A 17,059-nucleotide genomic window follows, 5' to 3' on the forward strand; every position below is an offset into this window, starting at 1 on the left:
TTCTATATCTGATAATAAGCGTATGCATTTAGCCATCGATTAGCTCCATTATAACATTCATACAGGTTGCTTTAAATAACAGAAAATTAAACTAAGTCTACAGTAGTTCAAGAATCCAGTGTTATATCATCGATATTTAACATCTTTTTCTAATATGTTATCGAATACAAAATTAAATTTGCTGCTAAATATAATATGAGATGAAACTTATAGCACATCTTATCTATAGACTATAGTTAAGGTTCCTAAAATATTTAATCATCGCCTTTACGTATATGCAGAAACCTTTTTGATTTTCCGATTAAATTTATCTAGACTTAAAGGCAACCATTGCTTACCTTTATAAATGTGATCAGCTTTCGACATTGATGCAAGCAGTTGTCGATTACAGCTTTAATATGCGATAAGAGAGATCTTACTGTTTATTTATGACTATGAATATTCCATTTACTAAATATATCCTATAAATTAAGCCAAATTATTTTCTAGTTTATTCCTATAATTTTCCTTGATTACAGTACTGCAAGTTTTTTTCTTTAATATTGCATTCTGATAAACGAAATTGAATTCATCACAGATTCCAAGTCTACGCCAGATACTGCATTATTTATTTCTAACTTGAAACTTCCGTTAGCTCGTCGGAACTAACTGTAGAGTATCAAGATTGTGTTATAAACAAAATCTTGTATGAAAATAGAATCAAACTGCGAAGGTTCGATCAACTACATCATCGCCTTGTATTTTGTCGATATTATAAATAGTACTGATTAGCAAAGTAATTACTGTCTATTTCCATTGCATTCAATTCAGGCTTGTAGGTATAAAATGCCAAGAAACAGCGTTCACGATATCGAAGCTAACTGTATCGGCAGAAAAAATAATGTCTCCAATCATAAACGGAAAAAATCTACAATTTCCGAGCCAGTTAGCAATCGTAATAGTATTGCGTCTTGGCTAGGACTTAATCAAGATAAGCATTTATTTCCTAATAGAAGTTTCGAACGTCGCCCATCTATCGAAAATTTTGGACGTATTGGATTTATTGTACCTGCTTTAGCATTAGTGCCTAAAGCAGACGGTGTAAGTAGTCTGATATCACTTTAAATTAATAATTTTTTTTTTACATCTGGCTGCAATATCATACCATAATCGAATAAAGCGTACTTAGTCAAACACAGCATAAACAGTATACAACGTTACCGCCTGTAGAGACTAAAATACTCTATTCTATAAATGAATCATCCACTTCGATAAGATGATTTTTCTTCAGTAACACATCATTCATTAGGATTTAACGAGAACACAACACCATATCATAAACAGAGTATTGAATTATCTTTAAAATAACATTATTCTAGGGCTAAAAGGTGATAACAATTTCATGGCTTCTTCATTAAGTTTTATACCTGTAGAGGAAGTCAGTCGCATGGCATTCATCATTAATAATCAAATACTGCTAATCATTAGATTACCTTTATTCTTATACTAATATTAGAAATCTATCCAAATTGATTGGATAATTCATATCAATCGAAAAGAATCACTGGGCTAGTTATGATATTACCTCAACTTAACTGTTCAATAACACCATATGGAAATAATCATTACGCATAATCGGTTACATAAGGATAGAAATTCAGGAGTTAGTAGTTTGATAATTTCGTATCTTAAAGCAATATCACTAGCTTTTTCACTAATTCTGATATCTGTATGGAGGCTATAGACTATTAATTGATTAACAGGCCAGATCTCTTATTTAAAGAACTTACTTAGTGAAAATAGTGAATTGGAAACAAACTTAAAACGTGCCTTTGTTAAATCCAATTACCTTCTTAGAAACATCGAGTAAAGGAAGATCTGATAGTGGATAAACTCTTTATCTCCAGTACAATTATGTTTAACCGTCATGCATTTTTTAACATTTATAGTTCGTTCTAGTAATAAGTCGATTGTAATCATTAAACGACCGTATCATAGCTATAACCTACAAGCTTTAATATCTTGCGAATTATCTTGCTATGAAATCGGGTAAAACATGGAATACTGTTATCGTTTACGAAATTCCCATAGACAATGTTTCGGTATAGATATCATATACGATTTTTGAAGTACTTCAATATTATCAGCATTTAGAGTCGGTTAGTCCATCTTCGCAGTAAAGTTATAAAAATTAAAATTATCTTTAATATCAATACTAGATCGAGTTAATATCGATAAATGCTATGGAGTATCTCACTACTAACGAATAGTTTCCGTCGGACCTAGAAGATGAATTAATATTGCCATAGTCCAAATTTTTTTAAGCGATTATCGCTAATATTGTCCAATTTAATTTGGAAATTCTTTTTTCTTTTTACATCGGAATGGTATTCGATTAAATTATTTTAGAAAGATGAATTTACTAGAAAATTTGACTTATTACAAAATGAAGAACGTCAACTCAAATTAGCGGCGGCACATATTGACGATGCCTTAAATCTAAGGTAGCGGATAAGATAAAATATACGATTACTATTGTAAGATCACATTTAAGCTATTATTGCACAATCGTTGTATAAGTAGTTGCTTTCAAGATTGGGTTTAACAATTCTAGAAGCAATATTAAGACATAGTAGCTGTAGTTGATAACTTGATAGCTTATATTCAACAGGTATTTTTTACCTACAACGATCGGTATTCATTCGTTAAAAATCATATTGCGTTTAACTAACCAATTAATGGAGCTAATTACCTGTTTTCTCTATTTATCACTTAAATGCGAATAGAGGTCGCTATGGCAAAGCTAGAGCTATGTTTAAACCTAAAACAGCTAGACTGTGCTTTGAAATCTTTACTAGTAAATGGTTTTTATTTCTTGTGTATGTCAATATCATACTACATACGGCATTGCAGTTTGCTGAGCCGCCATCAGTGAAGTAAGCCTGATATAATTAATCTTTAATATGTATCTATTATTTCTTCTATTTTCACCGATTGTCCCATTGCAATTTGCAATCTAGTATTTCTTTTGGCATTGTTATGCTTATTTAATGCTTTATTAATGACATTTTATTAGGGAGACCTATCCTGTAGTTATCGCTTTAAATGCAGTATGTATCCTCATCTATGTCGTGGATGTTTCACTGCAAATAGTATTTTATACGCCACACGTATTTTGGCAGTTAGATGAAATATTTTGGAGACGGTAAATTAAAATTCTAATTGCTTTATATATGATTTCATTCGTTAGTGATAGATAAACTTTCGTTTTGCTAATATCAATTTTACCAATTGTTATAACACTATGATTTTTTTAATTCTACAGAGTGGAATTTGTCTTCACGGTCTTGTTTACAATTGATTTTATTTGCCTCAATATCAACGTGCATACCGAAGCAGTAAGTATCTTGACGATCCGATACTAAATAGAAAATTAATTTAAAAATGAGTGAATAATGCAGTACGCTAATTTATCATGCGCTAATTGATCATTTAAGCCATAAGATGGCTAAAAATTAATTATGTAACTCAGAACACCGCAAACCAACATGTTTCGTTTAATCGCCTAACAGATTAATTTACTATTAATTCATAAACAATCACAACATCAATTATTGGGTTTGAGTCGCGAAGTAATGAAGTATTAACGCAACCCCCGGCTGTATTTTTGCATTACTATATTAGTAGCCACTACTATTAGTTTTTGAGATCATTTGGTCCATAGAAATTTTAAATTAACATTACAAGATTCAATATCCCTAGCTGGCTGAAATTACTGCTATATCCAGAAACAATTTTCAATTCTATATGCATACATCCACAAGAAATATACGTAATCCCTATTTGCGGCAAAGGAGTTCTTTCTAATATAAATACAGTTTTTTAAGTATATAACGATCTAGTTTGAAGTATTATACTATGTAAAAATAAGAATTAGTGATATACTCGTATATCATTCAATTACCATCGTAAATTAAAAATCATAGTTTCTTTAGTTAGATGCAACTTTTGAAAGGAAATCGAAGCAATCTCCGCATGAAAAGTAAACGATTCATTAGCCTAGCTTCGTCTTAGGAATATATATTAAATAACCATTCTCTTATTCTTTAATATCGATAACATTACCTGATTTAATATAAAAAAACAGCCAGTGTTCAATATTAAATGATTTACTTTTTAACTAGCATATTCATGCAACAAGTCGTCGCATTTTATAAATTTTATTGATTTCCAATTAACAGTATGTTCCACAAGTATTTCGATGCCTCCGAAGTTTGGGATTGATTTGCAAATCACATAATGTTTCCCATATCTTAGAGGTATTTCAGATTGTTTGGCCATAATTTTTAATACAAATTAGAGATCGACAAAACATTACAATCTATAGCTAATCGACGTACGTCATCTATTCGAAATCTAGGTTTTACTATCTATTCTGAAAAAGCTCGGAAGTGTAAGTTTAAATTTAAATAGTTCACTTTACTTGGCTTAAATAGATTATAAAATAAGTCAGAAATGATTCAAAAGAACACTTTTCATCATAAAGTGAAATAACATTCAATTTTGTGCGTAGGTATTTGTCACGACATTCTTCTTCATCTTAATATTTGCGGCTATTGGAATTCATACGCTTTCTGGATTTTATCATTGTCCAGGGTAAGATTCTAACATTACATGATTTTTTCGTACAAAGATATATTAAAGATTGCTAAAGCTTAACACGCATAGTTTCTATAATATCAAATATATGGTACAGATTACTTGCGATTTGAAATAGGGTGATTTCCTTTATGGGAGTCTTAAAACTACATTAAATAAAATTTATATCGCAAATGATTTATGTGATTATCAGTGTACAATGTAAATATATGGCCATGACTAATAATATCATACATCCAATAAATAGTTTTGATACTGTAAAATGTATAATTTAAATATCGTATAGAAACATGATATCTGTTTATATGGTACGTATACTATTCATTTGCTTTCAATTAGTTAAATTATGCTTTACGTAGGATTTCTGCGATATCAAATATGTAAATTAAATTTTATAGAGGATATCTATCTTCACTTAAATATATGTCATATATAAGAAATTCTATCATCTTATTATTGTATGTTTTATTTTTTTAGATATGTATTAATATTTATACAGGGTAGCTTATTAAATGGAGTATTTTTCTAATATTTTTTCGCTAATTTTGTAATTCTGTCCTAGACTTAACAGCACCGCTGGTATGAATGTATCTGCTTTGACTAACTGTTCCGTGGGCTCGTTTAATAATGGAATCTACATAGGGTAAATAATATATGCATCATGGCCAACTAATAGTATAATGGAACTAATGCTATGAAAAATTAATTGAACATAAAATCAATTTTAATAATGTATCTATTCAATACCTTTATTTACAAAATTATAGGTTCAACGTAATTATATTATTTTTTTTAATTATTAAATAGAGCTTTCGATAACATTGCCATAGCTTTTCTTCGCCTCTTCGTATTACTAACAACGGAAAACTATCCAGTAAGTTGTCCGCCTGTCACAAACCAGCTTCGTGACAAGATAACGTAAAACAAATCTCTAAATTACTATAGTCTCCGGGATTCAGTATCCCTTAACTACCTCACAAGAATTTAGACGCCTTTGATTCTACATTAAAACAACTATACAATTGAGAACTACTTTATTCAACTATCTGACGGGCTTATATACCCTTCTACAGCAGTTAACATTCACGAGTCATCTTATAAAAATACTTAGGTGAGAACATCTACTAACTAATTTTTTACAGTCGGACTACAATATGTCCATTCACAGAATCATTTCAGAGCATATTACAGCACAGCATTTAATTTACTTTAACACATTTATAATTAGAGTAATTCGTATTGTAAGTAACTAGTTGTAATATATTATCACTATATTATATTAACTAAATTTAGATAGCTATTTCTTCACGGTAGTTCGTACCGTGACACCGCCCTATTTACTGTTAGATTACTTGTTACGGTACCCTACAATAATTGCCTCGATCCATCTCTTAATACATCACCTGAAATTATAACTATAGGATATAATGATCCCAGCATACGATGTTAGTGCTATACATGTTGCCTATTTTTGGATTTTCGTCATTCTGGGAGTATTCTTCTTGACCGCTATCCTGTTAGCTATTATCGTTGATAGCTATTGGTGAGATATAGTTACAAAATTTGTAAAAATTAAGTGCAATACCTTGTGTAATCATTTGATAAATAATTTTACTAAAGTGCTACTACAATAGTGTCGTAATTCATCTTTGTAAGCACTGGTTGTCAGATACTAACAACGTCGTTCAATAATGACAGGGAATTTTCCAAGAAGCATGTGAAAAAGGAAAGAACTCGAGAAAGGGCAGAATTAGCTAAAGCGTGGAATTTGATTGATCCTCTTGGTCAAGGTATATTGCAAGATTTCTTAGTCTCGTACAAATTGGAATAGATATCCCATCAGGCTGGATTGGAGTTTATTACTTATGATATTAAATCGATTAACTTATCCAATAAACTTTTTCTATGATTAATTAATTATAGGAGCTTTACCGGCTAGCGATCAAATCTTTACTGACCTATTTAAATTATTAAAACCTAAAGTAAGTCGTCAATAAAATCTATTCTCTTTACTATTTTAGAATCTTCATGAATAAAACCAGCAACTAAAAGCAAATGAAATTTCGAATTTTAATTTATCTATGCCAAAAAATGCGATTAGCAAGAATTTGTAAATTACGTTTCCCATAAAATATGTATGGAACTAAAACTTTTAACGAATTTACCTGTCTATTTCCAGAACACCGACGATGAAAATTTAGAGCTGATTGATTATGTTGCTGAAAGAGGTCAGGAAGATATGATTGACTCTTATTCATGGACGACGAGATTAAGAGATGTAAGTTAGCAATAGGAAGATTTGGAATTTTAATATCTGATTTTCTAATGATTCTAATGATTCTGCTATGATTAATCTATTTATTGTGACAATGGATAGGCATTAAGTTTTGAATTTGAACGAGAAAGTCAAATTGATGAACTCGTAAGTTAACATTAATTTTTCAATATTATTTTTTAGCTCATAATAGACTATTATATATTTTTTTCATACGGAAATGAATAGCATCATGATGCAAAAAATGATTAAAATCATTTTTCTGTCTTTCCTATAGAATGATTTACCAAATTGCCCTCAGAAAGCCTTTCGCTTGATGCGACTTATTGTTCGCTCGTCGTACTTTTCCTATGCAACGCTTTCCTTAATATTTTTGCATTGGTAATTTTAACTTAAAATTTTGATTAATGCAACCTAATTTTACTTCCCTAGATATATACACTAAATTAAAAAGATGATTAGTTTATAATTTAAAATTGATTGGTTGCTTCTAGTGTACTGTTTGGTGTCCATTGGCGTGATATGAGCTCCTTGGCTATAGATATTGTCCAGTGTAAGTATTCTGACGTATGAGTAATGCGTCTTAGCTTTATGATCGCCCTTCTGGTTTACATTGCTAGCTCACCAATTTAATGGGATTAGCTAGCGTGGCTAGTAGTATGTAAAATTGACGATTCATCAAATTTTTGCGTATTCTATCAATGTAGACTCTTTTATTAAACAGATAAACTATTAAATGGATATTTATTTCCAGCCTTTTATATATATCTTGGTATTCAAATCTATAAAACTGCTAATACTCCATAATCAAGATATTTTATATACTGTACTTTAGTGTCTTAACATATAGTTTCAAGTTGATATAGATGATAAGATTTTGTACACTAATTTCATAACTCTATCATTTTTCCATAGATATTCGAAGCGGTATTATTGGCATTCTTTTGGTAATTTTGACTTAATTAATCTAAATGAGTATTATAAAGGTAGTGAAAGTTAACTAGATAATTCTCTCTATGTGTGATTAGATTGAATTAATCCTCAGGGTTTTGGCAGAAGGAAAAAATCTCTTGGAACCAATGGAAATTTTAGATATTGTTTGTGTGAGTTGATACCAATATGTAGCTTTTAATCGTTGATGATTCTTTAAATTCTTGACGAGAAATGTATGAAAATTGATCCTCGGATCAGTTATAGCATTATTAGTGCGATTTTATTGCTATACCACGTATTCTACTTTTTTGGTTACCATATAGAATATAACCAGCATTGTAACCAACATTCTCTGGTATTTCATGCGTGATGAATATGGCCGAGGTGTTTGTATTGCTATTTCATCTGTGGCAATTATTATCCGATTGGCATTTAATTCAGTTCATGTAAGTAAAGGTAGAGCCTTATTTATTTAATTCTATCTATCCATATGAGATCTATGTATTCCTTATATTGCACTTATCATGATCGTGTCTTATAGACAAATCGAGCTGTCTCACTCTTTATCAAGATCTATCCGGTTATGTTTGATTTGATCCAGCTGGTAGCAATTATATTGTAAGTATTGAATCCCTTGAGACCTAAACGCAGATTTCTATCTATCGATGTATTGGATATAGTGAAATCCAATCGTTGTAAACAGGAGTAATTTTACAATTATCATAACAATTCTATCACAACAGTGCAAATACTAGACACACTAACTACCTGGATGCTATAAGTTAATTTTGCGACCTGATTTACGATTATCGATCATTGATATAGTTTTTAGTAGTTAATCTGTGTAGAGTTCATAACTCCAAATTAAATGGCTTAAAATTCCTTGCTACTAATACCATTGTTGCATACAAAACTCAATTTGATTTAGTGCCGATGCGTATTTAGCTTCACATATTGCGTATACTTGAACTTTGTTACCTATTCAGTATAATTTATTCTATGGATTTCTGCTGACAGAGAATTTGCTTGATAATATACATAGCGAATATTAAATTAATTCTGATTATTAATTCTTCACTTTTCAACGCTACCAATTCACAGGTGTGTTTTTGCTACTATTGGAATGGAAATATTTCGGCTGGATCAGTTACGGCATGGCTATAGTATAGATAAGAACTCAACCAATTGCGGTGTAGGATTCAACACTTTCGGGTATACTGTACTTTCTCTCTCTTTCAATATCGCACTCTTAAACTAGTAATGATCATGACATGGAGAAATTAAAATATCTTGACATTAAATAATGCAAACCAGATGTTCCTAATCCTGTCATATTTCTATCTAACATCGCATAGCATAGCGATAATTGCTTGCTGTTTGTTTCCTTAGATGTTCCCTATTATCCGTTTTTCAAATTTTAACCACTAGCAACTGGCACGAAATCATGAATTCGGTAGATTTTCTGATTTTATAACTACGATATTCGATTTTGAATAGAATATACAGAAATCATAGCCTAGATCATAGTTAAATCTGTATATGATTGTTTGATTTAAATTACAACATCTGAGGTATGAAATATCGGCGAAATAATTGTTCTTAGAGTCAATTATATTCCGACATATGGTTGAGGAATATGATTAAGAATGGGCAACTAAGATACAGTATTTACCGCCGAACTACTGTACAACTGCATATTAGGTTATAATTATTAATAAGAGCACATGCCGGTAGTCTAGAGAATTTTATTATATTCCTTACGAGCTGTTAAGCAATTACTGAATCGCTCATCTTCAGCTTGCAATAGGAATAGATCGGAAAGTAAAGCAGTTTGATTTATAAAAGTGTAACTAAACAGTCAGTATCAGATCTAGTTTTTAATCAAACGGTACTTTATATGTCTTTAATCGTTCACAGATGATGATTCTACAGAATTTAGTATGCTACTTTCCATGATTTCGAAAATTAACACGAATCAAAGGCTACGCTAGTTGCTCTGTAACTATTACCGACCATCCATAAAAACATATAGTATGTAAACCTTAAAGTATTGAAATTTTTATTAAAACGCCCTAACAAGCGCTATACTGTACTGTATCGCGAGACATTGCGAATTTCCTTATTAGAAAATAAATGATCACTCTCGATATTTTACTGCCATAATATTCAAATTAATGGCTAATCAATTAATGCATGAATATCTAATAATTCATATTAATCGCGATATTGAAATTGAACTTGTTGTTTCTTGTAAACAATTTTTAGGCCATCATAGAGTTTAGCTATTGGGCATCACTTTACTTTGTACTTTGCGTACTTATATTTAATCTTGTGATAATGAAGTAAGCATTTAAGATTGTACTTTGATCAATATATTGCTGTTAAAAAGAAAATAGAAGTCTGAAACTATTTGTAAAATTTATTTCTCAGCCTATTTGTAGCCATTGCTATCGAAGCATTCAATAAACTCACCAAGGATGATGATGATAATAATGCCCACCAAACTCAAAATGAAGTCAATGCTAGTGGAGTGGTAGAAGTGAGTTATTACTTATAACTTAGCGTATTAAGATTGATTAGTAAATGTTAGAAAAAATGTTAAGCATCATTTTGAAAATTATTGCCTCCTAATCATATTTTCCGCACCAGAAAAGCGTAGCGCAAAACATTGGCAGCTTTTTCGTATCTGTTATGGCTAGTACAAGGGTACCGGTAAGAAGCCTCATCAGTCCATTCATTTAAAATCGATTTTAAAAAATCCAAATTAGAATGTTGATATTGTTGTTTATTAATGGTTTCCACCAATGTGTATCTGCTTAGATTCAAACTGAGTCGGGAGATTTCACAAGAGAAATGCAAAGACCCGGCTTTGGAGATCGGCGACCATCTATTACTCCAATTGGCAAGTTGGTTGGAAGGAGATCCAGTTTAAAGGTAGTTTAGAGAATCAGAGTATCGCATGCCAATGTGTGATAGTATCATGCTATAAATACTGATGGATCCTACCAATTTGTCCATATTTAAATATTAGCCAAGCATTAGTCCACAAGTAAAATCACCTTCGCCAACCATTCCTCCCCAAATCGATGAAAGTTCAGAGGTAAGATTACCTGTTGGCCGTTTACTTTCCAGAGCATCCTGTTTCTTCGTAGCCAAATTTTATTTGAATGCTAGTACATTATTCAGTTGAACCCTACCATAAATATAATTGCCATCTTTATAAACAGGAGGATGAAGACGACGTGAAAAATCTAAGCTTACGAGAGCGGGTAAATGCATATAAAAGTTGCAATAAATGCCTTTCACATCCGGAAAATAGCTTGATCAACTCGTGTTGGTGTTTATTACCGAAGCGGCATAATATTGAGATAAATTCTAGTCGTGAATATTCATTGATAGGACAACAAATAGAAATAAGATCTTCAATTTATAGTGATCGCACAGCAACCAATTCCTATTTTATCTTTTATTTATTCACCAAGCGTGAACGTATGCTGAAAAAGAGGATGAAACAAAAGAAGAAAAATCACAGTAAACAATCGAAAATTATGCGAGCTATTACACCTTTTAAGGCTACCAAAGACACTGATCTTGATTTGGCTGTTGGTGACGAAGTGGTCATATTAGCTAAGGTAAATACTAGCAAAAACGCACTCAAATAAATTATCCATTATTGCTAAATCCAAATGTATTCATATTGTTTAACAGAAATTAAATGAAACAGAAAGTAATTTTATTTCATGATCAGCACCTGCAATATCACATTTATTTATCGAATACCTACAAATTGCTTTGTTCCATTTAATTGACGACGATCGTAAAGGAAACTCAATGTAGATCAAACTTATGTGATGTAGTTTTCATACATTGAAGACTTACGAATAGTTTATTATTTGCCAACTACGCTTTACGAAGACTGTAGAACAATTGTACGCTTATTTCAAGATTAACTTGTGCAGCTTTCATCTATCACCATCTAGCAGAATATCACTTTACTCACACCTTGCTAATAACTATTATTAAAAAAGGAAACTTGATTTAATTTCAGATTATATAGCTTTCGTTGATCGTTAATGGATGGTTTGCATATAGTTTATAAATTGTTACTAGCGCCTTATTCCTAAATTAAAGAGAGTTCAACGTAGTCTTATTTTGAGATGAGTTCATCCAATGCCAAAGTTAAATGATCTAGGACTGTTTTTGTGATAAGCAAAGCATCCAATTACACTTGCTAACTTATTTCTAATAGCGTCTTAGTGTCAATTTAAATCCACATTTAGACCTTCCTGAAATATCTCAGTCGAACCAATGGCAAGCTTTTACCGTAGATTGTTACTTTTGAAATCCTAAGATTCATAAAAATCTATAGCCCATTATTTTGCATAAACTCGTACTCATGATGGATGAACATGGCCATTACATTATTAAATTTAAATAAGCTTTTATATCATAGTATTTATATGATTTCATTTTATAATGTTGTCAATGTTCAATCTAATTACAGCAAGATGACTGGTGGCAGGGAATGTGCAGAGGAAGGACGGGATGGTTTCCAGGTAACCCATTTTAAGTTAAAAAATTGGGTCTAGTAAAATTTCGTAAATAAATAATAACTGCTATCTAATCTTCACTTGTCTTTCCTACTGTCTAAAATGCCGGTCGAATTGCAGTTTGTATCGAATGATATTTAATGGTACGCCCATTTTCTAATCGTTCATTTATATTACTGTTTAGCATCTCATGTGGCTGCTGCTCCACCTCAAGATCATAGTAAGTTGATCACTAACAACCGTAAATCGGATTCCCCTCGAAATGAGCAAGGACCAGATTCTCCTAAGCAACATCAAACTGCATGGGAAAATAGCCCTCACGCTATACCTGATCTTGAAGATCAAAATACGGTAAACATATTTTATTATGATCAATTATACTGCTATGCTTTGTTGGCTAATATGAATTGATGATGTACCATGATAGAATGGTAATATGGCCACACTTCCTACAGAAAGAAGTAACAGCTTTGGAAATAGGTTAGTCATCCAATGTTACTATCAGGGTATGATTTTATCTTCCTAAGAACTATACACTATAATAATTTCTAATATTGTAATCTGTTTTTCTTAAATGATTAATAGTGGGCCAAGAGGTACAGGACATAAACTCAAGGTAAGCTATACTGTTTAATTATTAGATGGATTTACGCCGTAGTTATTGTAGCGTACTTCTGCTGATCTTTCATAATAGAAAAATCTCTCCATCTTCAATATAAACTTCATTTTTATTAAAAACATAACGTATTCGATAGATGAAAAGGAAAACTGGTCTGGACTGGAGAAGAAATATTTTGGGAGAAATGACTGTGATGAATGCTGAAGAGGTATTGCAGCAGCAAGGAATAACTAATATCGAATAGAATTAAGGCATAGTGATTTCAGAAATAGAATATTAAGACCTACTCTATAGAAGACTTTCATTAAATTGTGAAATTTTTAGATGCGAGAACTCAACAAAATCATGAAATCGGATTTAATGAGAAGTCGAAGTGGAAGCTTTAGAAGTCAAGTAAGTTGATTTTTATAAGTTATAATTAATAATAATCGTTCCTAGGTACTTAAGCGTGCAAAATACTACGTGGATGTCGTCTGTATCTTGTGCAACTTGAACAATTTAATCAATATGAAACCATTTATGTTGGAAATTAGCAACAAAAGGAACAACAACAACAACAACAACAACAACAACAGCAACAATCACCGACATCTCCAATACAACCGCAGGCATCAAGCGATATTCCAAGTGCAGAAGTTCCACGAAGGCCAAAAAGATCTTCTTTAAATAGGTTAGTAAAATGAATGTAGCAATCTATATTGAAGGTGTCTCATGGATTTAGGCTTTAAATTATCGATTTATATCAATCCTCGAATCCGTAACCCTAAATCAATTACAATTTTAAGAATTAAGCAATGATCTTGAGTCATTTTGCTAATCTAATTTTTTCTCGATGCTTTCTTCAACTCTATCTGCTATAGTAGGCAATCATCCGTTGATAGATGTAAGTAAAAAAATATCCCTTTTAGTTCTCAGTATTAAGCAGACTCACTAACATTATCGTTATAGTCGGCTACCAGTTGTGCTAGTTTGATCGATGAGAATCGGTTATACTCTTATTGAATAGTATCATCAAAGTTCCAGAATTAAATATATAGTAAAATTGCTGAAACTTTTGATAAATACTAACATACTTGTTTAATAATCAACAGCTGAAGTAGCCCAAAAACACCATAGCTTACCGACAAGGCCAAAACCACTTCTGCAGACGCATCCACTGCATACATCTGTTGAATCACCCGACGATTCATCATCTCAGGTATTAGAATCTCGCAAGATTGTTTATTTTCTCGCTTATATATTGTTCAAAGTAATACTATTAATGTTACTCATGAATCAATGATACTACTACAATAATAATCTTGGATTACCTTTAAAACTCGAAAAAGCATAAAATAATACGAACATCAGTCAATTTAGTTTTAGATTTATTACTCTTGAAAATATACATGACTATACGCGTTTTAAAATTTATAATGCCTTTGCGTGATTGGATTAGGTTGCTCCTCCTGTTATCGCTATCGATCATGCTAATTCGCCAACACCGACACTTGAAGAACATTCTCCGACTGAGAAAAGAGATTCAAGTAATGAATTATCGGTTAGTATGTCGCCTGCTGAAGCTAAAGAGAAGCGCAGAAATGAGAAAATGAGAAAAGCGAAGGAAAGTAAATCCGGTGAAATGCCAGACTGGATGAAGAAATTTATTTCGTCAAATAACTTAAACATTACCGAAGATGTTATGGACACTAATCAATTGGATAGTGTTAAGGAAGAGACGTAAGTTTCGATGTAAATGATATAAATATTCACAAAAAATCTTCGATACAGCAACAATACCAAAAAATAATCCGTTACTAGCTTGTAAATTTCGCCTATATTATACATTAGTCGAGATTCTGCACCTTAATCCCATGCTATTACTTTGAGTACGATAAATGATCACGAAACACAGCAATAATGTAATTAATAACTGTTTACGTAAAAATCAAGTTCAAGTAACACTCTCTCTTTAGGTTATTGATCTATCATAGTATTGGCAGTGATAAGCTTTTCTAATCTATCTTATCAACGATGTTATCATCAAATATTATCTAAATTATTTATATAACAACTGATTTTAAAACATACTAAAATTATAAACATTAGCAGCCTATCTTATCTATTATATTGCCATCAAAGGACTTTAATCGATATTTATTTACATGAGAACTTAGGAAAAGTAGTTTTCCCTACATTAATTAATTATAATATCATGGTATATGGGTTATGCAGTATTAGCATATGAATTTTATTTAAACCTATAATACTGTAGGTAACGGATTAATATCTGAGTGTTACTTATTTATGATCAGATAATATTAATTTTCGCTTACACACTTATTAGAATGAGGAGCAACATATGATTACCAATGAAGAAACCACAAATAAACTATCAAATAGATCTCTTATAATGTTATTATTACAAATTCCAGAACAATCTTATTTTTATAAATATTTTAAATGATTACCACGTTGTAGACTGTGCATGAAATTATAGAAATACTAACTGGTTTCATGATCAATTTAAATAATATAGAGGAGAAGATCATGAGAAAGAAAACTCAAAAGAAGCTGAAACAAACTCTAATTCAACTACAGTAGATACACAAGATGGCCATGAAGCTGATTCCATCAAAGTTAACAACAGTACTGAGCAAAAATCCGATGTTAATATAACAAGTTCGTCCGCTCTGTCGATTGATTCTAAATCACTACAGGCTGAACAACAGCTTAATGTACAAGAATCATCAACCTTATCACCTTTTGCATCACATTCAACTGTTCAAGATAGTAATTCTGTACCTAAATCAGATAATCACCATTCTGATGTAAATAATAACATCAGCAATATTAAAATTGATGAAGCGAAAATTCAAAATGATGCGCATAGCGATAAACTGTCATCACAAGAAATAAATACCCCTGATTCTGCTGTAACAAGCCCACATAGCTTCAATTATGGGTATAGTTTTGAATCAAATTACAATGGCTTGACAAAAATTCACGAGAATATTATTGAAGAAGAGGAAGAAGAAGAAGTAGATGAAGGAAATGATGTTGATATTACCGCTTTAGCTATGGCTCAACTACAAATGCAAATGCAAGCTAATAGAAAAGCGTCCGATGCTACAATTGATGAAGATACACGATCAGATATTACTCAGTTATCCAACTTCACCCTTAAGGAAGACACTGGATTAAAAAATGACAATATACAATCATGTGAAGTAGCCAATGATGATCACTGCGAAACTCCACCGAATGCTCTCGATACAATTGCTGAAGGAGAAGAAGAAGAAGAAGAATACAACCATAGACATCAGGAATCAAAATCAGCCAAGCCATCGCAAATTCCAGAAAAAAATTTAAATTTCAACGATAGTAATGATAGCACAGCAAAGCAAAGTAATACTGCGCAAAATACAACTTTAGGATTAGGCAATCAATACAGTAATGGCTCACTAAAACTACCATCATTATCCACGGCACCATATTCCAATGATGACACGGTGTAAATAGTCAGCGAACTATAAAGTTCATATATTTACGATCCTTTCGACGATAAATTTCTTATTTTCGATAGCATTAATATTTATCATGTATCATGTATATCTTCAACTATTTTTAAAATTACAATCTTGGGTATGTAATGTTTAAATTGTTCTAATTCAACCACAGTTAGCAGACGTTACCTTATGTCAGTCTGTTCGTTTTATTAATGAAAGATGGAAAGACGTTTGTTTAATAACCATATACATCATGTTAATTATTGCTCGATATTTGTCAATTTTAACAAGCGTTAATAACCTAATTGTTAAACTATATAACAGTTGTATATTCTAATTGTAATTAATATTCATTATAAATGAATTAATTATAATTTAGTAGCAATTCTTGCCTATTGTCAATGTTTGTTGCGCTAAGAGCCAATAATAATGACAATTTAAATTTGCCATGATTTAATATAAAATGAGTTCCCACTTCATTATGAACATCATATGATGTTCTTAGACTCTGTTCTTCATTTCAATTGGGATCTCATAATAATTAAGTTTAAATAAC

General features: G+C 31.3%; 1 protein-coding gene across 1 annotated transcript; it reads left to right on the top strand.

Moving 5' to 3' along the window:
- Positions 1-825: 825 nt before the first annotated feature.
- TRIADDRAFT_51786 (uncharacterized protein) lies at positions 826-16,512 on the top strand (the record flags this gene model as incomplete). The annotated part of the gene is made up of 37 exons (XM_002107822.1): positions 826-1,080; positions 2,389-2,483; positions 2,766-2,915; positions 3,056-3,184; positions 3,305-3,377; positions 4,400-4,432; positions 4,553-4,635; positions 5,201-5,281; positions 5,446-5,512; positions 6,060-6,181; positions 6,337-6,428; positions 6,562-6,620; positions 6,818-6,916; positions 7,016-7,060; positions 7,191-7,294; positions 7,408-7,466; positions 7,829-7,860; positions 7,942-8,016; positions 8,170-8,292; positions 8,388-8,464; positions 8,948-9,058; positions 10,277-10,385; positions 10,496-10,558; positions 10,667-10,780; positions 10,878-10,946; positions 11,074-11,478; positions 12,351-12,402; positions 12,581-12,747; positions 12,824-12,876; positions 12,982-13,012; positions 13,152-13,223; positions 13,340-13,408; positions 13,549-13,685; positions 13,876-13,898; positions 14,107-14,213; positions 14,454-14,734; positions 15,534-16,512. The coding sequence occupies 37 exons, from the start codon at positions 826-828 to the stop codon at positions 16,510-16,512; spliced, it is 4,695 nt and encodes a 1,564-aa protein (XP_002107858.1).
- Between the last annotated feature and the right edge of the window lie 547 nt (positions 16,513-17,059).

Source organism: Trichoplax adhaerens, genomic scaffold, assembly GCF_000150275.1.
Source record: "Trichoplax adhaerens TRIADscaffold_1 genomic scaffold, whole genome shotgun sequence".
In the NCBI taxonomy this organism is placed as follows: Eukaryota; Metazoa; Placozoa; class Uniplacotomia; order Trichoplacea; family Trichoplacidae; genus Trichoplax; species Trichoplax adhaerens.